Genomic DNA, 25,830 nt, shown 5'->3' on the forward strand with positions numbered 1-25,830 from the left:
CCATGTGGATGTTACTTTGACAAATACCACCTAACCATTGTTGCAGAACATGTACACCCTTTCATCGAAACTGTATTCACTGATGGCCGTGTCCTCTTTCAGCAGGATAATATACCCTGCCAGAGAACAAGTACTGTTCAGGAACGGTTTGAGGTGTTGACTTGACATTCAAAGTTAGCCAGATCTCAACCCAGTCAAACATCTGTGGGAAGGAAATGTGCTGTACAAACATGTCTGATCGGTGGAAGCCCCACCTCACAACTTAGAAGACTTAAAGGATCTGTTGTTAACTTCCTGGTGCAAGATGCCACAGCAGACCTTCCGGTGGTGTCTAACTGAATACATATCTTAAAGGTTTAGGGCTGTAGTAGCAAAAGCAAACACAATATTAGGCAGATATTCATGTTATGTGTGTATGTGTGTTTAATGTTTCCTAAGTAAATATATTTCCAAAGATCCAATTTGAAATTCTCAACAGATGTCCATTAATTGTTATGTGTAATAATGAGAATATTGTCTCTGGTCAAGTGAGACCAAAATTGAACTCTTTAGATTCCAGAATACACACACCATGTTTGGAGGTCAAAATGCGCTGCATATCACCCCTAAAACACCATTCCAACAGTGAGTTTAGAGGTGGGTACATAATGGTGTGGGGGTTTATTTCAGCATACGGCACTGGCACGCTTCATATGACCGAAGGAAGGATGAATGCGAAAATGTGGCGAGGAACTAATAAAAAACTGCTGCCACCTACCAGGATGATGAAGATGAAACGAGGGTGCACGTTTCAGCAAGCCAATGACCCCAATTGTCATTTCTCATTATTACACATAACTTAATTTCAAATCTAAATCTACGGTTTGATTTCTTTGCATGTGTGGACTGGAATGGTTGTTGACCAACATCTGGTGATTACCTTTAGAAACACATTTACTTAGAAAATTGATGATGTGTTCAACAATTATTTGAACCACTCTGTACATTAAAATAATGCACATGAACAAAACTTTGGTAATACCAAAAGATGAGAATTAACAATCATTGTGCCAAAGTCTTTGGAAATCAGAGTAAAACATGTTTTGTAGGAATTAAAAAAAAAAAAAAAGCAGGAAAGCAAATCTTCAGTATTTGAAGAGTTTGTGTTTTAGAAAAATATATGAGTTCTTATGAACCCAAACAAAAATGTGTTTGAAACTGACGGATGGATTCACACATCACATTTAACAATATATCCACTATCATCACTATTTCTGGCTTTTTTTCCTCTCGGGGCAAATATAAGATAAAAGCATGTCTATCATTTGCTTGACGATAGGTGGAGGAGGATGGAGGGCATGAGGTAAATGGTGAGCTAAAGTCATTTGCCAGGCATCCACCACCAGAACGTTCAGCCCCTTGAACATGGTCCTGAGCACCTGATCGAGCTGCTGGGAGTACCAGTCGCTGTTGTAAAGGCTCACCTCCTGATCCAGGGCTTGAAGATTGGCTGAGCGGATCACTATTAGCGTCCCTGGCGCTCGGTCTATAAGTCTCACCAGTGCCTGTCGAATGTGCCGAAGACGCCGTATGTATATGTCCACAGGAAAGGTGCTGAAGTGGGACCAGATGCTGAGGACCACAACCACGTTAGGGCCCCCAGAGAGGCCGTCAAGCTCATTCGAAACGTACCGCAACTCGCTGGACATGACGGTAGAGAAGCGGATTGGAGGGCCGTGGCAGCGGTACTTCAAGAGAATATTATGTGTGCTGTCCACCGCCATGAGCGGTCCGACCTTTTTGGGATTGTATAGGTTGAACTCCTTTAATTCTGGATGAGATGGAATAAATGAAAGTTACAGTGGGTAGTGTAAGTGTCTATAAAATGAAATAAAAGGACAAAACCGCTCACCTGGTACAAAACCAATGAGATACTCGAACCACTGTCTCACAGTAGAGTCTCCGTACATGTTGATCACCTTGTTCTTCAAACACTGTACAGCTGCTGATGATTTGTTGAACTGACGCATTGTAAATCCATCTAATGGCCTCCAGGAGTCCATGTAGTAATATCCAGATGTTTCTAGCTGAATATGTTCTGGTTTAGCTGTGCTGTTTTCTTCCTCCACTTTATCTGAGAGGAAGTAAAGAATGCTGAAGACAAAATTCATTTTTAGATCACAGCAGGTGCTACAAATGTTCCTCTCCCACAGTACCGTACCTTTCTGTGGCAGCACGTTGATTTTATCAGGTCCTGAAGCGTGTATGTAAACTTTGAGATTTACACCACTAGGACAGATGGAAAAAAATGAATGTTAAAAAATAATGTCACATTTCCTACTAATATCTTGGTCGAGTTGCTAAGGCATAAACTCATCTTTAAAAGTCAGATAACAACTGAGTGCTGTTTTAGCTATTTTCGTATGTATAGATATACCAGAGAACTATTATCAGATCACCAATAACAAATCTGCTGCAAGATTTGAGCTGCTAATGATGTCACCAGGGGGGAGGTAATGGTGCGCATTTCCACAATATTAAGGCCTTATTTTTAAACAGCTGGCACTAATGTGTTGCCCATCTTACACACAATGTGTGCAGCATGGGAAGAAAATAATCTATACTGCAGATGGTTTTATTTTAATGGTTTCTGACTGCAGACACTCATTGTTTGTGGGTTTTTTATGAATTAAGAAAAATAGGAAATCTCACCACACTTATCCTTTAACAGTAGATACAGTAAATAAACATCCAAATCCTACAAAGCATACAAACCTTTTGAATAACAGCGCTTCCTTGTTGGTGATGAGGTTTTTCAAGTAGCCTCCCTTAGCATGGTTGATTCTGGTGTCACAGCTGAGCACCTTGGGCTTGTAGCAGTACCAGGGCTCGCCTGTGTGAAGGTCTGTGTAGTTGCAAAGAGGCTGATGGTTGGTAGGCAAGCACAGGTTGCACACAGTAGTTTCTGACAAAAGGCCTAAACGGAACACGCTCTTAAAAAACACCCGATCGGCCCGTTCCTCCCTGAGTCGTCGCAGCACAGCGACGGCCTCACTGGAGTGCACCAACATGACTTCAACCTGTGCAGAGCCCACCCACAGGAGTGGGAACAGAGCAGAATAAAATCCATTCTTGTGGTCAACCACCTGCCCAACCACGGCCGCTCCAAGCTCCGGAGAGTGCAGCCTGGCCAGAAGGAAATCCCCGCCGTAGCGTTTAGGGCGACCCTGGAAGTCGTGCATCTGGATGAGGGCCTCTAGCTGATCGCCCACGTGCCACTCCCTTCCTTCTTTAGTGGGAAGTATTGCGAACAGGCTGTGGACAGGGTCGCTCGTCTGCCTCAGGGTGGTTGGTCCAGAGTGAGGCGGAGGGCTGGGCCAGCTGATGAGTTCCAACAGGTACCGCTCCTCAAGTTCATCCTCAGGGGAGGGTTTCTGGCCCACATGGGTACAGTAGGTGTGGTTGTGATAGAAAGGAGACACACTGAGGGATGAATGGATCCTGCTCTGCAGTTGGTAGAAAGATGAAATCGCTTGGCAGTTCCAGTTCTGAAAAGAAGAAGGGTAACTGAATGAATTTTAGAGGATACCACACTATGGGTTGTAGAATATTGCAGGAATAATTCAAGAGGAACTGCACAGATGCCAAGATAAAGATCACTGGTTAGAAGAAGTCCTACTCAGCCTGTGAAAGCAGTTTGATGCGGACAGGACTGAGAATAACAGAGCTGAAGGTTGCTCATAGGCAAATAATTTCCACATACTCAATATTACATTTTGGGAAACGTAAGATCGGGTATGATTGGAGCTCTTTACGACCCTTACAAAGGACTAAAATACAAAATATCTTAACTTTTGCTGCCATTAAATTGACTTGCCAACTTCTAATAACCATGCTTCAATCCTCTTAATCCATGAACCAAGCAGCAACATGAAAAATTAAGCCATTAGTGCCAAAAATCTAAGTTTCTCCATCCCCACAGACCCCCAGAGCAAAATGACCAACAAGTGAAAGTTGCTATTACATTCATGTGTTTTGTTTGTTTGTTTGTTTTTTATGTTCACACATATGGATTTTGTTAAAGCTTAAAGATTTGACCCCTACTAATTAAAGTCCACACATTTGACTGCTCAGCTGAGTTTGTACTACTGGTTCCCCCTTCTGGCAAAAGACAAGGCCTGCTGTATGTTGCAGCTTGTCCACGAATTCCAATGAGAAGTGTGTGAATTTCCGATATTTTATTACTCTTGGCACAAATTAGCAGGAATGTGTGTCTGTGCAATCCAGCTGTGGTTTATGTATGCAGCTTGCTAAACTTAGCTGATAACAGATCATTCAGGGTGACCTGAATGCTTCTTATAAGGGATTATATGCAAACTTTTAAGAGTGCAGCTCTGTTTCCTTCAGTAACTCAGGAAGGTCCCTTGTGGTTCAAAAAAGATCACAGAAACAAAAAGTGACAGGCCACAGAGTTGCAAAGCAGGGTCAAAGCGTGCTGACCCAGATAAAAGTCACCAGAGCACTGCAGACTCAAGCACAAAAATTGTGCCCCACAACCATTATGGTATTATGGCAGCTCCTTAATGCATACCCGATCCACTATTTTTGTCCATATACTCTGTTTTAGGAGTTCCCGACTGATTTCTGCAATAATATAAAAACAATGAAAAATTTGCCTGCTATGTGAATAAATCAAAAATCTTTTGAGACTTTTCATAACTGTCAAAAATGAAAAGAAAAAGCATGAGTTAAAGCTCACGGGTAGTTTCACTTCTCTCCTCACCTCTACTGTGTGGATGTTCCGCAGCAGGAAGATGATGCCAGACAGTGTGAGGAAGAGGAAAATCGGGGTATATTTGGACAGATTATGGCACATGGTGACCCTCTTCTAAATCCCATGATCACACTCTGCTGTCACCAGGACGACATAATGTCATTCCAACCTGCTGTCAACGAGAAGGACATTTTATATATATGTGTGTGTGTGTGTGTGACAGATGTTCTGTTCTTCGTTATGCAGTTAACCATCTTCTCTGTGTGTCATACAGAAGTAAATAAAAATATAAGAATTCCTTTTTCAAAACAGCATGAAAAAAGCATTTGTCCCCTTCCTGATTTCTTTTTTTGTGGCATATTTATCACACTTACATGTTTTAGATCAGAAAAAAGTAATATTAGACAAAGATATCAGTCCTGCGACTGACTGGTGACCTGCACAGGAGGTGTCCTGCCCTATGACATCTGGGATATCCTCCAGTCCTCCTTGACCCTGATAAGGATAAGCTGAAGAGAAAGGATGCATGGATGGACAAAGATACCTCGAATAAATGCAAAATGCACAAAAGTATTAAGGGACAAAAGCTATTCAAACCTATCTGGCCCTATGTAATATTGTAATAACTGGCAGTGAGTCTTTCACTGTGGAGGAATTTTGGTCCACTCTTGTTAAACTTTAGTTTTAGGGTTGAACTGAAGGCTCGACATTCACTTTCAGGATGTTCTGGTAGAGAGCAAAATTCCATCTGTGAAGGCATGTCATCCAGATCCAGAAGAAACAAAGCAACCCCAGACCATCACACAACTAGCATTACCATGTTTGACTGCTGGCAGTGTTGGGGAGTAACGGAATACGTGTACCGGCGTTACGTATTTCAAAATATGAGTAACTGTATTCCGTTACAGTTACCGTTTAAAGAGGCGGTATTCAGAATACGATTACTTTGTTAAAATAAAGGGATTACACAGCGTTCTTTTCCTGTTTCATATGTTAGGCTATGCCCACTCTATTTTTGGTAACTCCACGCCGGTGGAAACCCAAACAAAACGAGGCTCTTTGTTTCAATCTCGCGGCCCACGTCATCTCTGCTTGCTTACATATTTCCCATTCTTTAGATAGTTGTTGGAGGTGATCGCTGTTTTGTCAGATGACTTTGGGGCCAGTCAGTACCATCATGTCAGCCCTCAAAAGCACACAAAAGTTAGTCTTTTTTGTCCCGGTCTTGGTCTCGTCTCGACTTGGTCTTGGTCTTGTCTTGGTCTCGATACCCTCTGGTCTTGGTCTTGTCTTGGTCTCGGATTAGGCAGTCTTGACTACAAGTCTAACAAAAAGTAAAGCTATTTTACGACTCCGACACGAATTACATATTATCCAGGGGTCCCTTTACCACGGTTCGGAGCCGCGGAACAGTTTTCTATACAAGATCGCTGCAAAAAGTGCAGCCTTACCTAATGTCCATCCTACTGTTACTCATCTAGTTGGTATTGGCGAGTAACCTTCAGTAATAGTAATAAATCACAGAGCAAAAACACATTCATGTAGTTGCAAAAAGTTTGATAATATGTTAAGTAATGTTATATACCTATGTGGTATGTGACTTTTGTTGCCATGATGCCAGGTCTCTCTTGGAAATGAGATTTTTAACCTGGATCAATAAAGGATTAATAAAATAATAAAAGTAATCCAAAGTATTCAGAATACGTTACTCAATGAGAGTACATTACAAAATACATTTTGGGGCATGTATTCTGTAATCTGTAGTGGAATACATTTTAAAAGTAACCTTCCTAACACTGACTACTGGTATGATGTTCTTTTTATGAAATGCTATAGTTTTTCACTGTGGTTTCCCCGAGTCCCAAAGCCTTAGAAGTGGTTTTGTAACCCTTTTCATAATTATGCAAATTCTCATGACCATTGATCAACAACCGACCAAAACCCACTGATCAAAGACCACTGACCAATGGGGAATGGCTGCAATCACAGCATTGTAAGATGGTGTTACGAGTTCAAAATTGGGGATGGAAACAAGAGAAAAAAACCACAATAACAACACTGGTCCGGCCGGGTTGAGTCAAACGATGATTTTAATGATCACACGCGTGGGAGATGGACACTGTATGCAGACAGCCTCAGATCTCAAAATGGTGGAGCATTGCTCAAACTTTTATAGCCCCTGGTGCCTCCACCTTATCATAAAAAGCCTAAATATTTACATGCTTTCTCTCACACAGCGCCTAAGCTACGACCTTGGCTCCCTGCTTATCTGCTCCTGCTGCGATGGGGCAGAAAACTCCAGCATATTCTGTTCTCTTCTAATCAGACAAATAAGACAATAACTCTCTGTGAACAGTATTTCTTATAACTCAGCAGTATAATGCATCATAAAACAATGTCATTCATTCACAACAAGTCAGCAGTTTAATGTCATGCAAATCAGTTTAACTAATGCAATAGTTATCAGCTTCTTCTAATTCAGGAGAATAATGCAAACTAATCTACATAATAATTCACAATCTTTAATTCGGGGTATAACATGGCATAAAATAACACTACAATCCAACAATGGCAAAAGATGCAACACTGTAACACTGTAACAAAGTCAAACCAGGATGCATGTGTGGGAATAAAGAAAAATATTTTACTGCTACATATAGCTTTCATCATTATCATTGCATTAAAACGTTCATTAAAGCTACTGGCATTACATTAAAACTTCTATTACAGGTGCGGCTATAACCATTTTATACACACATTGCAGATGTGCTCATGAAGAGTTGATGCTCAGTCTATTTAAGGGTTTTAAGCTAAGTTTGGCGCGATGTCGCAACGATCCCTGGTGTAAGTGACTTGGAGCAACAGAAGGTTAAAAAGGCATACATGCTCACAAACACAAATGATTTAAAGATAGGCCTGGAATTCATTTAGCTTCTTACCGCATTTGAGTTTGCCTAGTAACAGGTGACAGAAGAAGAGTCAAGAAGAGTGCAAGCCCACAGGAACCATCTGGAGGGTGAAACAAATTGCCATGTATGGAAGAACGTGATAGAAAAAGGAACTTCTCTGTCTATAATCCAGTTTTGAGATCCCTCCCCAGACGCCTTAACGCCCACTCACATCCTGGGCCATCTGATCTCAGGAATTCGCATGATAAGGTGGGGCCAGGTTTCACAATGAACTCACCGGAAACTCTGGCTGATTGGGACCCACACCCAGTTTCACACCTTGGCTCAGGCGATTAGAGGATCATCAGGGGTCCTTTTGTCCCTCTGTGGGGGGTCACTCCCACTAGGTTTATATCTGGGACTCTCCACCATTTGACCTTAGAACTGAAGAAGCTTCTCGGATGAGAGGTGAAACGTCTTCAAGTAACTTAAAGAAGTCCAGACGCTTTTCTTTGCAAGCTCCTTTGACTACGATGACCTGGATGACTGAGAACCTTCACAGACAACTTCTCTGTCTGTTTTTAGCTTTTTAATTGACCATTTACTGTAACTGATGCATGTCATATTCTTGTTAACGCATGAAGGGGCAGAACCCTGATGAATTAAAAGCAGTCTGAAGTGTATTTTTGGGTGAAGATCTATGCTGATGTGTTGCAGTGTACATCTTCCCACACGTGTGTTCAATAAAATCAATGTTTGACTGCACTCTTCTGGGCCAGTGTTGGTTTGTTCTTATCCTCAATATTTAGAATTTGGGACACATGCTTAATGCATGCTCAATCATCCAGGTAAGTAAATCCCTCAAAGTTGATTCTGTTCATCCAAATGTAGCTTTTTCAGTGGGATAAACATTTCGTCAGTCATCCAAGTGACTTCTTCAGTCTCAGCTTACTGGAGGTTTCCCCAATCTTATAAACAATACATTTGCACAATGACTGAAACTAGCAACACTGAAGGAACAATGGGCTGGGAGGTCAGTTCCTTTATCATTAATATGCAAATTCCCATGACCATTGATCAACAACCACCGATCAATCACAGCATTGTAAGAGGGTGAAATTAAACCAGGAAATCAAACCGACAAAGTGTATCAAGAAACCAGCAACTCTAGAAAGGAAGCCCTTCAAAAAGAGACCTTTAGAGTCTATCAAAACTAGAAACAAAACCAAAATACTACAGTAAAACTAAAGCTCATTATATTATAAAATAGAAAATACAAGACCACAAAAATAACAACTTACAACAAAGAAAACCACGAAGTAGAAACTTCAACATCCAGTTAGCAGCAGTCAGAATTTGGCGTACCAATATGGCTGCCATGGCAGAAGTGAGGCCAACTGACAGCCAATTGAAAAGCTTCACGCAAAACTTTAAGACGTTTCATCCAATCTCTCTCTCTCTCTCTCTCAGTGTGTGTGTGTGTGTGTGTGTGTGTGTGTGTGTGTCTGTCTTACGCACGTATCTGACGGTAAGTGAGCCGTCATTTGTGAGCCGCGGTCAAGCCAGCCGCCTCCTATCCGCCGCATAAATTTCCTTGCGCTTTTACACCAGTCTTTACGGTAGCGCCTTTTCGCTTTATATCCTGATTGAAAGCCTAGACTCGCGCACACATGCACGCGCGCACATAAATTACAATGGAACAGCCCAATACAGCCATCGTGACAGTCTGGTTGCATATTCAAAAATTCATTAAAAATCATTATTAAAAGTTGATGCCAAGCTTTCAACACAATCCTCTTCTCGGACACCTACTTTACCTCTGGGCCAGTTTTTACCCAGATTTACTGTAATATTACTCAGAAATCACAGTAAACTCATATTCAGTGCAATACAGTCAATGCACTACAATTATGTTTATTTCAAAAATTCATTAAAAGTCATCCTGAATAGTTGAGGTCCAACTTTCAACACATCCCCCCTCTGGGACACCTACTGTACCTGTGTGCGAATTTTCATCCAGATTTACTGTAGAATTCCTCAGAAATTAAAGGAAACTTATATTCAATTCAATACAGTCAATACAATAGAATTATGTCAATTTTCAGAAATTCATTAAAAATCATCCTGAGTAGTTGATGTACAACTTTCAACACATCCCTCCTCTGGGACACCTACTGTACCTGTGTGCGAATTTTCATCCAGATTTACTGTAGAATTCCTCAGAAATTAATGGAAACTTATATTCAATTCAATACAGTCAATACAATAGAATTATGTCAATTTTCCAAAATTCATTAAAAATCATCCTGAGTAGTTGATGTACAACTTTCAACACATCCCTCCTCTAGGACACCTACTGTACCTGTGTGCCAGGTTTCAGCCAGATTTACTGTAGAATTCCTCAGAAATTAAAGGAAACTTATATTCAATTCAATACAGTCAATACAATAGAATTATGTCAATTTTCAGAAATTCATTAAAAATCATCCTGAGTAGTTGATGTACAACTTTCAACACATCCCCCCTCTGGGACACCTACTGTACCTGTGTGCCAGGTATCAGCCAGATTTACTGTAGAATTCCTCAGAAATTAAAGGAAACTTATATTCAATTCAATACAGTCAATACAATAGAATTATGTCAATTTTCAGAAATTCATTAAAAATCATCCTGAGTAGTTGATGTACAACTTTCAACACATCCCTCCTCTGGGACACCTACTGTACCTGTGTGCCAAGTTTCATCCAGATTTACTGTAGAATTCCTCAGAAATTAATGGAAACTTATATTCAATTCAATACAGTCAATACAATAGAATTATGTCAATTTTCCAAAATTCATTAAAAATCATCCTGAGTAGTTGATGTACAACTTTCAACACATCCCTCCTCTAGGACACCTACTGTACCTGTGTGCCAGGTTTCAGCCAGATTTACTGTAGAATTCCTCAGAAATTAAAGGGTACTTGTATCCAATGCAGTCGGCCAATACAGTAGAATTATGTCAATTTTCAAAAATTCATTAAAAATCATCCTGAGTAGTTGATGTACAACTTTCAACACATCCCCCCTCTGGGACACCTGCTGTACGTCTGGGCCAGGTTTCAGCCAGATTTACTGTAGAATTCCTCAGAAATTAAAGGGTACTTGTATTCAATGCAATACAGTCAATACAATAGAATTATGTCAATTTTCAGAAATTCATTAAAAATCATCCTGAGTAGTTGATGTACAACTTTCAACACATCCCTCCTCTGGGACACCTACTGTACCTGTGTGCGAATTTTCATCCAGATTTACTGTAGAATTCCTCAGAAATTAAAGGAAACTTATATTCAATTCAATACAGTCAATACAATAGAATTATGTCAATTTTCAGAAATTCATTAAAAATCATCCTGAGTAGTTGATGTACAACTTTCAACACATCTCCCCTCTAGGACACCTACTGTACCTGTGTGCCAGGTTTCAGCCAGATTTACTGTAGAATTCCTCAGAAATTAAAGGGTACTTGTATCCAATGCAGTCGGCCAATACAGTAGAATTATGTCAATTTTCAGAAATTCATTAAAAATCATCCTGAGTAGTTGATGTACAACTTTCAACACATCCCCCCTCTGGGACACCTACTGTACCTGTGTGCGAATTTTCGTCCAGATTTACTGTAGAACTCCTCAGAAATTAATGGAAACATTTATTCAATTCAATACAGTCAATACACTACAATTATGGAAATTTCAAAAATTCATTAAAAATCACCCATAATAGTTGAGGTCCAACTTTCAACACTTTCTTACTCTGGGCGTCCTACCGTACCTCTGGGCCAAGTTACATCTCAATTCACTGTAATCTTTATCAAAAATTGAAAGAACAATTATATGTCAATGCTGGATGTGTGTCCTTTCAAAGTGACACTAAATAACAGAACTCAGGCACATCAGGGAATAATCCAAAAGGCGGATTTATTAAACAAAAACAACATACAAAATATCTCTAACCCATACTACATAACCTAAAAAGAAACAAAGGGACACTTAGAAGCACAAGGAAACAATACTGAAAGGGCAAGAGACACAGTCCAAACACAATCCACAACTAAAATGCCAAAAGAACAAGTCATCCCACATAGCAGACGGGTCTTGCCTGGATCTGGTGTCAAGCCGGCACTGCTGGCTGACTTCTGGCATGGTAAGATGGCACTGTTTATGTGATGGCATGCCACATTTGGCCTGATTGGGTGAATGTGACATGTTGTATAGAGCACTTTGAGTAATATGGGTGAGTAAAAAAGTGCTGTATAAGAATCAGTCCATTCACTGTCTGAACAGAGTCTCGTCATGTTACTTTTGCACTATTATGTTCCAGCACATGTTGTTATTACATGGCTTACATGGCTAAGGTACACATTAGGCTGACATCTGGGGCCAGAGCTGAAACTGTTCTGGGCCAGCACAGGGCCAGCAGTGTGTCTGCAACTGGCCTTGTGCTGGCTCATGTGTGGGCCACCTCTGGTAAACCAGATCTGGGCCACCATAGGGCCGTCATTCTTTGCGGTACGCAGGCCATGTGTAAGCACATTGTGTGGGACAGATCCAGGCCATACCAATTTTGCTATGTGGGAGGAATTATGTAAAAATAGAAACATCATAAAAATGAAAATGAACATAAAGTAAAATGTACTGAAAAGAACATCAGTATGGCCATCATTATTTGCTTGGAAAGTCTAAAGTTCCATGGCTTTGAACCAGAGGTGTGGACTCGAGTCACATGACTTGGACTCGAGTCAGACTCGAGTCATTAATTTTATGACTTTAGACTTGACTTGAAAAAATGTTCTAAGACTTGTGACTTGACTTGGACTTTTACACCAATGACTTGGGACTTGAATTGGACTTGAACCGGTTTACTTGAAAAGACTTGATATTTTACCCCAAATATAAAATTTAACATGCATATTATAGAGATTGAAAATGTGACGTCATTCACGGGTAGAACCGCAAAGGATTCTGGGAACTCGTGGCAAGCGGTACTAGGCTTTCAATTAAAATCAGTTACACAGCGATAAAAAGAAACACAAAAATGTCAAGAAGCTGTTGTATTATTAACTGCAATAGCCGGTCGCATGACAGCCACGGGAAGCCGACGGGTAAAGAGATCGGTTGTTATCGGATTACGTCGTTGAAGAGAAATTGTTCAAGCCATGTTTCCGAAGTAACAAAGACGCGATGGATGGCCTGGATTTCAGCCATTCTAAGACCAAATATAACGTCCCAGAACACTCCAGCTCACAGGTTAGTCTGCTCCAAGCATTTACACGAAGGTCAGTCTGCTGTAGTAGTTAATACGTCATTTTCATAATATAATTGGTGATATAGGTTACAAGCAAGTCTGGCGCTGAACAGAAATTGTCGCGCTATGCTTCTTTGTTTATTGTGCATAAATAGTGAATTGTCCTGACACAATATTGCGTTTCGCTTCTGTTATTATGGTACATTGACAAAAACATGTACTTTTATTCACAGGATAAAACTGTTGTTTTGTATCACTAATTGCCCAGTACGATTACAGCATACAGTATTATTGTCACTGCTACATTTCTGTGATGCTACCAGAAATTATTTCCACTACTAATTAATTACCGTTGAGCTCAAAGGTCCTATTAATAAACGGTTAAGGAATGTGTATTTATGACGACAATTTGTGAGACTGGTAAACTTATGATACGTACGATGGTCTTTCGTTCTACACGGTGCATTTCAAGGTCCTGTACCCATCCGTCGGTAAACTGTACCTGGGCTTGTTGCAGTGACCTGAAGTTACTAAACTTCATGAGTGTATGCACTCACTCCAAGAACCGTATAATTATAAATATGCATATAAATATGCTAAGATGAGATAGCTGACTTCATCTAACTAGCAAATGTTGTCCAGGCTACGTTGGTGATACAGTTTTTTTTAATATGTATGATATTTTTGTCATGCGATTTTAAAGCCGGTCCTACAACCGCATCCAAGAATAACATGCAGCGTATCTCAGAACTGTCGGTGAAAATTATTCTTGGAGCTAGGTTTAATTGAGCTGCATTTTAAAGAGGTGCAATTTCACAATTTGTGTATATTTTCTAAGTTCACTATTTTGTCATGTGTTGAGAAAAACACAGATTTTAAAATTACATGGTCTAATATTTACATTTAGCATAACTGCAACATGCTTTTTTTTTTTTTTTTTTTAAAGACTCGAAAGGACTTGAAATTCAAAGTTTCAGACTTGTGACTTGACTCGGACTTTTACACCAGTGACTTGAGACTCGACTCTGACTTGCCTGACATTACTTGAGACTTGACTTGAGACTTGAGGATAAAGACTTGAGACTTACTTGAGACTTGCAAAACAATGACTTGGTCCCACCTCTGCTTTGAACAGCCAGAGAACGCAATGCCCAGCTTAGAATGACTAAAAGTAACTTCTTTTAACATTCTGTCATTCTGCTTCTATATCAAAAATCCACTAAAAATAGTCATTTGAAAAAAAATATTCGCCACTTTTCATCAGTTTGGGTTCCTCTGTTTATAGCAATTTTTAGAAAAGAACCCAATACCTTTGTCACTATACAGTTGTACAGTGAGATACAGAGCATCTCCTACTCATTGCAAACATGCTGGGAGGGTGGCTCTATCCGCCTTAGTGCAGCTGCTGTACCATACTGTGATGCAGTAAGTTAGTAGGCTCTCAATGGGCGAGTGGTGGAAGGGTGAGCTGTAGTCCACAAAGAGCATTCTGGCGTAGCTCTGCCGCTGTTCTAGGTGACTCAGCACCGAGTGGAGGGTGATGGCATCTTCTGTGAATCTGTTTGCACGGTATGCAAACTGGTGGGGGTCGAATTCTGGGGGGAGGTAATCCTTGGTGTGCTGAAGGACTAGTTTCATGATTACCGGTGTGAGGGCCACAGGGCAATAATAGTTCAGGCTGGTGATGGGAGACTTCTTTGGTACTGGGATGATTGTGGCTGATTTTAGACAGGATGGGATGGCTGCTTCATCCAGTGAGAGGTTGAAGATTCTGGTGGAGATGAGGGTGAGCTGGTGGGCACATGGTCTTAGCACTTTACCACGTATTCCGTCTGGACGCCTTCCTGGGGTTCACTGCTAGGAACACTCATCTGACATCGTGCTCCGTTACAGTGAATGGAGCGGTGCAGGAACCAGGTGAGGATGAGGATGGGAGCAGGGCTGAGGCAGATGAATGCTGCTGTTGTGGTGTTTCAAAGCGGGCAAAGAAGCTGTTTATGTCCTCTGCTAGCTGCACACTCAGGTTTTCTGTTTTCACAGTTCTGCCTCTGTGGTTTATGATGTCTATTATTCCATGCCATGTGTTGTTGCTGGACAGGTGGGACCCCTTTTCAGGTCAGCTCGAGCAGACCTGTACAGAGCTCTGTCAACAGACCTACAGGGAGTGCAGAATTATTAGGCAAGTTGTATTTTTGAGGAATAATTTTATTATTGAACAACAACCATGTTCTCAATGAACCCAAAAGACTCATTAATATCAAAGCTGAATGTTTTTGGAAGTAGTTTTTTTTTGTTTTGTTTTTTTTAGTTATTTTAGGGGGATATCTGTGTGTGCAGGTGACTATTACTGTGCATAATTATTAGGCAACTTCACAAAAAACAAATATATACCCATTTCAATTATTTATTTTTACCAGTGAAACCAATATAACATCTCCACATTCACAAATATACATCTCAGAATCAGAATCAGAATCAGAATCGTGTTTATTGGCCAAGTACAGTGGGGCAAAAAAGTATTTAGTCAGCCACCGATTGTGCAAGTTCCCCCACCTAAAATGATGACAGAGGTCAGTAATTTGCACCAGAGGTACACTTCAACTGTGAGAGACAGAATGTGAAAAAAAAATCCATGAATCCACATGGTAGGATTTGTAAAGAATTTATTCGTAAATCAGGGTGGAAAATAAGTATTTGGTCAATAACAAAAATACAACTCAATACTTTGTAACATAACCTTTGTTGGCAATAACAGAGGTCAAACGTTTACTATAGGTCTTTACCAGGTTTGCACACACAGTAGCTGGTATTTTGGCCCATTCCTCCATGCAGATCTTCTCGAGAGCAGTGATGTTTTGGGGCTGTCGCCGAGCAACACGGATTTTCAACTCCCGCCACAGATTTTCTATGGGGTTGAGGTCTGGAGACTGGCTAGGCCACTCCAGGACTTTCAAATGCTTCTTACGGAGCCACTCCTTTGTTGCCCGGGCGGTGTGTTTTGGATCATTGTCATGTTGGAAGACCCAGCCTCGTTTCATCTTCAAAGTTCTCACTGATGGAAGGAGGTTTTGGATCAAAATCTCACGATACATGGCCCCATTCATTCTGTCCTTAACGCGGATCAGTCGTCCTGTCCCCTTGGCAGAAAAACAGCCCCATAGCATGATGTTTCCACCCCCATGCTTCACAGTAGGTGTGGTGTTCTTGGGATGCAACTCAGTATTCTTCTTCCTCCAAACACGACGAGTTGAGTTTATACCAAAAAGTTCTACTTTGGTTTCATCTGACCACATGACATTCTCCCAATCCTCTGCCGTATCATCCATGTGCTCTCTGGCAAACTTCAGACGGGCCTGGACATGCACTGGCTTCAGCAGCGCAACACGTCTGGCACTGCGGGATTTGATTCCCTGCCGTTGTAGTGTGTTACTGATGGTGACCTTTGTTACTTTGGTCCCAGCTCTCTGCAGGTCATTCACCAGGTCCCCCCGTGTGGTTCTGGGATCTTTGCTCACCGTTCTCATGATCATTTTGACCCCACGGGATGAGATCTTGCGTGGAGCCCCAGATCGAGGGAGATTATCAGTGGTCTTGTATGTCTTCCATTTTCTGATGATTGCTCCCACAGTTGATTTTTTCACACCAAGCTGCTTGCCTATTGTAGGTTCACTCTTCCCAGTCTGGTGCAGGTCTACAATACTTTTCCTGGTGTCCTTCGAAAGCTCTTTGGTCTTGGCCATGGCGGAGTTTGGAGTCTGACTGTTTGAGGCTGTGGACAGGTGTCTTTTATACAGATGATGAGTTCAAACAGGTGCCATTCATACAGGTAACGAGTGGGGGACAGAAAAGCTTCTTACAGAAGACGTTACAGGTCTGTGAGAGCCAGAGATTTTCCTTGTTTGAGGTGACCAAATACTTATTTTCCACCCTGATTTTCAAATAAATTCTTTACAAATCCTACCATGTGGATTCATGGATTTTTTTTTCACATTCTGTCTCTCACAGTTGAAGTGTACCTCTGGTGCAAATTACTGACCTCTGTCATCATTTTAAGTGGGGGAACTTGCACAATCGGTGGCTGACTAAATACTTTTTTGCCCCACTGTATATGTGCAGACACATACAGGGAATTTGGTTCCGGTAGATGGTGGCTCTCAAGCACAGCAATGTAAATCTCACACACACACACACACACACACACACACACACACACACACACACACACACACACACACACACACACACACACACACACACACACAAGTGTCTATATATACACATTACACATACATACACAAAGCTATGTAAACCAACTATAAATAACAAATCTAACCTTATATACATAAAATACAGAAATGAATGAGGTGGAATGAATACTACAAAATGTACATAAGGTGCAGTTGCAGTCTGGCAGTGGGAGCAGTGTGACAGGTCAACTGTTAAGAAGGGAGATGGCGAGGGGAAAGAAACTGTTCCTGTGTCGGGTGGTCCTGGTCTGCAGGCTTCTGTACCGTCTGCCAGAGGGCAGCAGATCAAAAAGTCTGTGTGCAGGGTGTGAGGGGTCTGCGATGATTTTCCCTGCCCGTTTCCTGGTTCTTGAGAGGTACAGATCCTGGATGGAGGGCAGGGGGGGGCGCTGATGATCCTTTCTGCTGCCCGTACAGTCCGCTGCAGTCTGCTCCTGTCCTGTTTAGTGGCTGCTCCATACCAGACTGTGATGGAGGAGCACAGGACAGACTCAATGACCGCAGTGTAGAACTGGATCAGCAGCTCCTGTGGAAGACTGTACTTCCCCACTTGTCTCAGGAAGTACATCCTCTGCTGGGTCTTTTTGAGGATGGAGTTGATGTTGGTCTCCCACTTCAGGTCCTGGGAGATGGTTGTACCCAGGAACTTGAAGATCTTCACAGTCGACACAGGGCTGTCTGATATGGTGAGGGGGAGCAGAGTTGAGGGATGTCTCCTGAAGTCCACTGTCATCTCTACAGTCTTAAGAGTGTTCAGCTCCAGATTGTGCTGACTGCACCAGAGTACCAGCCGCTCAACTTCCTGCCGGTATGCAGACTCATCACCATCTTGAATGAGGCCAATGACAGTGGTGTCATCTGCAAACTTTAGGAGTTTGACAGCAGAGTTATTGGAGGTGCAGTCGTTAGTGTAGAGGGAGAACAGTGGTGAGAGGACACATCCTTGAGGGCACCAATACTGAGGGACCGGGTTTCAGAGGTGATCTCCCCCAGCCTCACTTGTTGCTTTCTGTCTGTCAGGAAGCTGGTGATCCACTGACAGGTAGCTGGTGACACGCTGAGCTGGGAGAGTTTGGAGGAAAGAAGTTCAGGCACAATGGTGTTAAAAGCCGAACTAAAGTCCACAAACAGGACCCTGGCATAAGTTCCCGGGCAGTCAAGGTGTTGCAGGATGTAATGCAGCCCCGTGTTCACTGCATCATCCACTGACCTGTTTGCCCGGTAGGCAAACTGCAGAGGGTCCAGCTGGTGGCCTGTAATGTCTTTCAGATGGGCTAACACCAGTCGTTCGAAGGATTTCATGACCACAGACGTCAAGGCGACAGGTCTGTAGTCATCCAGTCCTGTGATGGTGGGTTTCTTGGGAACAGGGATGATGGTGGAGCGTTTGAAGCAGGAGGGAACTTCACACAGCTCCAGGGATCTGTTGAAGATGCGAGTAAAGATGGGAGCCAGCTGTTCAGCACAGGTTTTGAGGCAGGAGGGTGAGACGCCATCTGGTCCGGGGGCTTTCCTGGGCTTCTGTTTCTGGAATAGTCGGCTCACATCCTGAGTGTGTATTCTTAGTTTCAGGGAGGAGGAAAGGGGGGTGAGAGGTGTGGTGGAGGTCGTTGAGTCTGGGTTGGAGAGGGTGGTGGTGGTCGTTGAGTCTGGATTGGGGAGGGTGGGGGTGGTCGTTGAGTCTTGATTGGGGAGGGGCAGGGTGAAGGGGGGAGAGGTGGAAGGTGTGTTGGGGGTCAATGTCTGAAGCAATGTCCCTGGGGAGGGGAGGGTGGGGCGTGGGAGTCTGTCCGTCTCAAACCTGCAATAGAAAGTGTTTAACTCGTTGGCCAGGTCTTTGTTTGCTTCAATAGTGGGTGGGGGGCGTCTGTAGCTGGTGATTTCCTGCAGGCCCCTCCACACTGACGCAGGGTCGTTGGCTGAGAGCCGTTCTTCCAGCTTCTGGGAGTAGATCCTTTTAGCTGCTTTGATCTCCTTGGTCAGTGTGTTCCTGGCTTGCTTGTACAGGACCCTGTCACCACTTCTGTAAGCGTCCTCCTTGGCCTTGCGAAGATGTTGGAGTTTAGGAGTGAACCATGGTTTATTGTTGTTGTATGTGCAAAAGGTCTTTGTTGGCACACACACGTCTTCACAGAAACTGATGTATGATGTCACAGTGTCCGTGAGCTCATCTAGGTTCTCAGATGCAGCTTCAAAAACAGTCCAATCAGTGGAGTCAAAACAGTCCTGCAGTTCCTGCTTTGCTGCGTTAGTCCACTTCTTCACAGTTTTGACTACAGGCTTGGCACGTTTGAGTTTTTGCCTATAAACTGGAATAAGATGGACCATGCAGTGATCAGAATGTCCCAAAGCTGCCCGGGGCACAGAGCGATAGGCATCTTTTAGAGTGGTGTAGGAGTGATCCAGTATGATGTTGTCCCTGGTGGGGCAGTCTATATGCTGTCTGTATTTAGGGAGTTCGTAGTTTAGGTTTGCTCTGTTAAAATCCCCAAGAATAATTGTAAAGGAATCCGGGAATTTCCTCTCCAGGGTAGTAATCTGGTCAGCCAGCTCGCACAGTGCGTTGTTCGCGTTGGCCTGTGGAGGGATGTAAACTCCGACCAGCATGAAGGAAGAAAACTCCCGCGGTGAATAAAAAGGTTTACAGTTGATGAGAAAACTTTCCAAGTGTGGGCTGCAGTGTTTCTGTAACACTGTGACATCAGTACACCAACCTTCATTAATGTAGAAGCAGACTCCACCACCCTTTGTTTTCCCTGAGAGCTCTGTTTCGCGGTCCACCCGGTGAAGTTGGAAGCCCGGCAGATTTAAGACAGCGTCTGGGACTCGCTCACTGAGCCAGGTTTCAGTGAAGCAGAGGGCAGCAGAGCGTGCAAAGTCCTTGTTAGTCCGGTTTAAGAGCAGTAATTCGTCGACTTTGTTTGGAAGAGAGCGGAGATTCGCGAGGTGAATGGAGGGGAGTGCCGTGCGGAATCCTCGCCGACATTCAAAAACAAAACAACAACAAATCAGCGACCAATATAGCCACCTTTCTTTGCAAGGACACTCAAAAGCCTGCCATCCATGGATTCTGTCAGTGTTTTGATCTGTTCACCATCAACATTGCGTGCAGCAGCAACCACAGCCTCCCAGACACTGTTTAGAGAGGTGTACTGTTTTCCCTCCTTGTAAATCTCACATTTGATGATGGACCACAGGTTCTCAATGGGGTTCAGATCAGGTGAACAAGGAGGCCATGTCATTAGTTTTTCTTCTTTTATACCCTTTCTTGCCAGCCACGCTGTGGAGTACTTGGACGCGTGTGATGGAGCATTGTCCTGCATGAAAATCATGTTTTTCTTGAAGGATGCAGACTTCTTCCTGTACCACTGCTTGAAGAAGGTGTCTTCCAGAAACTGGCAGTGGGACTGGGAGTTGAGCTTGACTCCATCCTCAACCCGAAAAGGCCCCACAAGCTCATCTTTAATGATACCAGCCCAAACCAGTACTCCACCTCCACCTTGCTGGCGTCTGAGTCAGACTGGAGCTATTTGCCCTTTACCAATCCAGCCACGGGCCCATCCATCTGGCCCATCAAGACTCACTCTCATTTCATCAGTCCATAAAACCTTAGAAAAATCAGTCTTGAGATATTTCTTGGCCCAGTCTTGACGTTTCAGCTTGTGTGTCTTGTTCAGTGGTGGTCGTCTTTCAGCCTTTCTTGCACTGAACATAAGTTCCCTGCAATTTCTGAAGAATATTACAGTAAATCTGGCTGAAACTTGGCACACAGGTACAGTAGGTGTCCCAGAGGGGGGATGTGTTGAAAGTTGTACATCAACTACTCAGGATGATTTTTCATGAATTTTTGAAAATTGACACAATTGTAGTGTATTGGCCGACTGCATTGGATACAAGTACCCTTTAATTTCTGAGGAATTCTACAGTAAATCTGGCTGAAACTTGGCACACAGGTACAGTAGGTGTCCTAGAGGAGGGATGTGTTGAAAGTTGTACATCAACTACTCAGGATGATTTTTAATGAATTTTGGAAAATTGACATAATTCTATTGTATTGACTGTATTGAATTGAATATAAGTTTCCATTAATTTCTGAGGAATTCTACAGTAAATCTGGATGAAAATTCGCACACAGGTACAGTAGGTGTCCCAGAGGAGGGATGTGTTGAAAGTTGTACATCAACTACTCAGGATGATTTTTAATGAATTTCTGAAAATTGACATAATTCTATTGTATTGACTGTATTGAATTGAATATAAGTTTCCTTTAATTTCTGAGGAATTCTACAGTAAATCTGGATGAAAATTCGCACACAGGTACAGTAGGTGTCCCAGAGGGGGGATGTGTTGAAAGTTGTACATCAACTACTCAGGATGATTTTTAATGAATTTTTGAAAATTGACACAATTGTAGTGTATTGGCTGTATTAGATTGAATAAATGTTTCCATTAATTTCTGAGGAATTCTACAGTAAATTTGGATGAAACTTGGCACACAGGTACAGTAGGTGTCCCAGAGGAGGGATGTGTTGAAAGTTGTACATCAACTACTCAGGATGATTTTTCATGAATTTTTGAAAATTGACACAATTGTAGTGTATTGGCCGACTGCATTGAATACAAGTACCCTTTAATTTCTGAGGAATTCTACAGTAAATCTGGATGAAACTTGGCACAGAGGTACAGTAGGTGTCCCAGAGGAGGGATGTGTTGAAAGTTGTACATCAACTACTCAGGATGATTTTTAATGAATTTTGGAAAATTGACATAATTCTATTGTATTGACTGTATTGAATTGAATATAAGTTTCCATTAATTTCTGAGGAATTCTACAGTAAATCTGGATGAAAATTCGCACACAGGTACAGTAGGTGTCCCAGAGGAGGGATGTGTTGAAAGTTGTACATCAACTACTCAGGATGATTTTTAATGAATTTCTGAAAATTGACATAATTCTATTGTATTGACTGTATTGAATTGAATATAAGTTTCCTTTAATTTCTGAGGAATTCTACAGTAAATCTGGCTGAAACCTGGCACACAGGTACAGTAGGTGTCCCAGAGGGGGGATGTGTTGAAAGTTGTACATCAACTACTCAGGATGATTTTTAATGAATTTTTGAAAATTGACATAATTCTATTGTATTGACTGTATTGAATTGAATAAAGTACCCTTTAATTTCTGAGGAATTCTACAGTAAATCTGGATGAAACTTGGCACACAGGTACAGTAGGTGTCCCAGAGGGGAGATGTGTTGAAAGTTGGACATCAACTACTCAGGATGATTTTTAATGAATTTCTGAAAATTGACATAATTCTATTGTATTGACTGTATTGAATTGAATATAAGTTTCCTTTAATTTCTGAGGAATTCTACAGTAAATTTGGATGAAACTTGGCACACAGGTACAGTAGGTGTCCCAGAGGGGAGATGTGTTGAAAGTTGGACATCAACTACCCAGGATGATTTTTAATGAATTTTTGAAAATTGACATAATTCTACTGTATTGGCCGACTGCATTGGATACAAGTACCCTTTAATTTCTCAGGAATTCTACAGTAAATCTGGATGAAAATTCGCACACAGGTACAGTAGGTGTCCCAGAGGGGGGATGTGTTGAAAGTTGGACATCAACTACTCAGGATGATTTTTAATGAATTTTTGAAAATTGACACAATTGTAGTGTATTGGCTGTATTAGATTGAATAAATGTTTCCATTAATTTCTGAGGAATTCTACAGTAAATTTGGATGAAACTTGGCACACAGGTACAGTAGGTGTCCCAGAGGGGAGATGTGTTGAAAGTTGGACATCAACTACCCAGGATGATTTTTAATGAATTTTTGAAAATTGACATAATTCTACTGTATTGGCCGACTGCATTGGATACAAGTACCCTTTAATTTCTGAGGAATTCTACAGTAAATCTGGCTGAAACCTGGCACACAGGTACAGTAGGTGTCCTAGAGGGGGGATGTGTTGAAAGTTGTACATCAACTACTCAGGATGATTTTTAATGAATTTCTGACATTTCCATAATTGTATTGACTGTATCGGGCCGTCACATTGTAATTAGTGCGCGCGCATGCGCGCGCGACTGTTCGCGCACGTGCACGTGTGCGCGGGTATAGGCTTTCAATCGGCACATAAAGCGAAAAGGCGCTACCGTAAAGACTGGTGTAAAAGCGCAAGGAAATTTATGCGGCGGATAGGAGGCGGCTGGCTTGACCGCGGCTCACAAATGACGGCTCACTTTACCGCGGTTGAATATGTACACATGGCTAAAGTAGAGCTTTTTCCAAATGGCCTGCTTTTGTTATTCTTAACATAAACATAGATTTTAAAAAATGGATGCTAATCTGTTGACAGAACAATAGCTGTGAATTAGTCCACATCAAGGTTATTGCTCTTTTTAACCTAAAAAAAAAATACAACCCACATTTCTGCGCTGACATGAGCACTTCTAGCAGATAAGGCGTCCTGTCTCTCTGTAGTAATAGTCGGTGATAATGATTAGCGGCTCTTATTCTGGGTTAGGATGAAGCTCATCTCCATCTTGTAGGAGATGGAAATTTCTGTTTATATTATTCCTATTATTCAGCAGCTTTTGTCACACGAACCGCTGCGACGACGCCAACAAAGACACCGCAGATTTCCGCATATTCAGAACAAATGTTTGCTCATTTGTGCGCGCCGTACTTACACGTTACAGAGCCCCACCATGTCCGATCCCTGAAGCAGGATGAGGAGGATGGTAGCAGAAGAGCAATGTGGGCTTTAAGATAAGGCGATTTCCACTGGTCATCGCTCACGAGAGGGGAGGAGGATAGTATGTCCACGGTGGGTTGAGCTGTTACAGCGGATGCGCTTTCTGGCGTAACCCCACAGAGAACCAGGCTGGAATCGAACAGGTCACCTTACGCTTGGCAAATAAATAAATAAATAAAATCAATTAATTTATTAATTTTATTTCAATAAATTAATTGAAATAAAATCAATTAATTTATTTTCCCCACCCATCATGATGAGGGTGGGAAAAAAGAAATTGCAGTGGATTGGGTGACTGAGTGGGTGCTACTGCGTCCCCAGGTGGCCACTCGGTATACTTCAGCTGTTCCTTTGTAACAGCAACAATAACAGTGATACAAAGAGAAGAAGAAGAGTAAGAAAATTAGTTTTGTGACGCAGAAAAAAAATCAGCACTTCCTGTGTGTCTTGGTTCTGGTTCTTTGACTCAGTGTTTTGTGTTTTTTGGACTTTTGAATCGTAATTCATTGTTGTTTTGATTTTGAGAAGTGGGCTTGGTTTCTAGACTCTGTTTGCCCCCGTTGTATCATTTGAGCCCACAAGTTCAGCCCTCCTTGGGGTTATTTACTTCATGTTCCCTCAATGTTGTCTCTGTGTTTCATGTTTTGTTTATTTCCATTCACTCTCTCACTGTGCTACACACAATGTGTCCTGACATCCTGCCCAGTGACCCAGCTTTCAAAGTAATTAGCAGTCAGTCCACGGATTTCAAAGGATGTGAGTGTGAAAACTGGACCACGGAGCAATAGAAGAAGGTGGCCTGGTCTGATGAATCGTGGATGGCTGGGTGTCACTTACCTGGGAACACGTCAAGCTTGCAGAGGCAGTGTGATGCTTTGGGCCGTGTCCTGCTGGGAAACCTTGGTTCCTGACATCCATGTGCATGTTACTTTGACATCACCTATCTAAGTGTGGTAACAAACAATGCACATCCTTTTATGGAAACTATATTCCTTGTTTGCTGTGGCCTCTTTCATCAGGGTACTCATCAGTGGTTTGATGAGCACAACAATGAGTTTAAGGCGCTGACTTGGCCTACATATTTCCCAAACCTCAATCCAATCAAACATCTGTGGGATTTGCTGGGCAAACAAGTCAGATCCACAAAGGACACACCTTGCATCTTACAAGTTTTAAAGGATCTGTTGCTAACATTTCAGTGCCGGATACTCAAACACACTGGCCAGGGTCTGGTGGAAAGACCCAGGGTCAGGGCTATTTTGGCAACACAATATTGGGCAGTTGGTCGTAATATTATGTTTGATCAGTGTAAAAAACTAGAGGTTAAATTACAGAGGCAAGGAAGAGAGCATTTGGACATGTGCAGAGGAGAGAGAGTGGTAATATTTGAACAAAGGATGCTGAATGCAGAGCTGCCAGGGAGGAAGATAAGACAAGGATCACAGAGAATGTTCATGGATGTAGTGAAGAAGGACATGCATAGGGTCGGTGTGACAGAGGAAGATACTGGTGATATAGCACATTAGAGTAAATTGATCAAAAAGGTAGCACTTTTCAAATAATGGAAAACTGACTTTATGCTCAAAATATTTTCAATCTTATTTTCCAAGTAAAATCTGTTACGAGTTCATTACTTTTAAAGGCCACAGACATTCAGAAATTTATAGGCTGCTGTGTTCTACTAATTCTGATTTATAAGCCAAAGTAAGATGGATCGTGTCCTGGCATAATGATGGCTGCAGTGTGGTGGAGCTATATGGGGTAATGAAATTGAAAGTAACACACATTGTGCTATTTGCCAGGGGGATAGAGAAGCTTTTCAAGGCAACACTCGATCACCATGGTCTAAACTGAAGTTTGTTAAATTTCAGAGATCCATTCATC

At 42.1% G+C, this 25,830-nt stretch overlaps 2 protein-coding genes across 14 annotated transcripts in view; both read right to left on the reverse strand.

Moving 5' to 3' along the window:
* The window catches only part of nxpe3 (neurexophilin and PC-esterase domain family, member 3), a 26,753-nt gene extending 2,632 nt beyond the window's left edge, over positions 1–24,121 (reverse strand). Inside the window, exons 1-7 of one of the 13 annotated variants that reach the window (XM_085248764.1) lie at positions 23,882–24,121; positions 7,693–7,762; positions 4,763–4,922; positions 2,755–3,527; positions 2,201–2,268; positions 1,892–2,113; positions 1–1,810 (exon numbers count right to left, since the gene is read on the reverse strand). The exon at positions 1–1,810 is cut by the window's left edge and continues 2,632 nt beyond it. In XM_085248764.1, coding sequence (XP_085104890.1) covers positions 1,248–1,810; positions 1,892–2,113; positions 2,201–2,268; positions 2,755–3,527; positions 4,763–4,855 — 1,719 coding nt within the window. In that variant the 5' untranslated portion in view covers positions 4,856–4,922; positions 7,693–7,762; positions 23,882–24,121 and the 3' untranslated portion in view covers positions 1–1,247. Of the gene's footprint in view, positions 1,811–1,891; positions 2,114–2,200; positions 2,269–2,754; positions 3,528–4,762; positions 5,263–7,692; positions 9,075–9,159; positions 9,242–23,881 lie in introns of those variants that run through there. The other 12 variants (XM_085248758.1, XM_085248767.1, XM_085248760.1 and 9 more) reach the window with 12 other exon arrangements.
* Positions 14,286–20,925, reverse strand: LOC146556600 (uncharacterized). Its single transcript, XM_085250527.1, has 2 exons — positions 18,927–20,925; positions 14,286–14,700 (listed from the first exon to the last, which is right to left on the reverse strand). Exons 1-2 carry the CDS (start codon positions 19,781–19,783, stop codon positions 14,286–14,288), a joined length of 1,272 nt encoding a protein of 423 aa, XP_085106653.1. The 5' UTR covers positions 19,784–20,925.
* Positions 24,122–25,830: the final 1,709 nt, after the last annotated feature.

The sequence above is a fragment of the Mchenga conophoros genome, linkage group LG16 (assembly GCF_057382185.1).
Source record: "Mchenga conophoros isolate Kocher_MC1m ecotype Shallow Benthic linkage group LG16, M_conophoros_male_GT1.1, whole genome shotgun sequence".
Classification (NCBI taxonomy): domain Eukaryota; kingdom Metazoa; phylum Chordata; class Actinopteri; order Cichliformes; family Cichlidae; genus Mchenga; species Mchenga conophoros.

Excerpts from the sequence above, each read along its gene's own strand:
- LOC146556600 (XM_085250527.1), bottom strand. The coding sequence starts at position 19,783 with ATGCTGGTCGGAGTTTACATCCCTCCACAGGCCAACGCGAACAACGCA. Across the intron at positions 14,701-18,926 it reads CTCCCCTCCCCAGGGACATT|AATCTTCAACCTCTCACTGG; the intron begins GCTTCAGACATT and ends CATCTCCACCAG.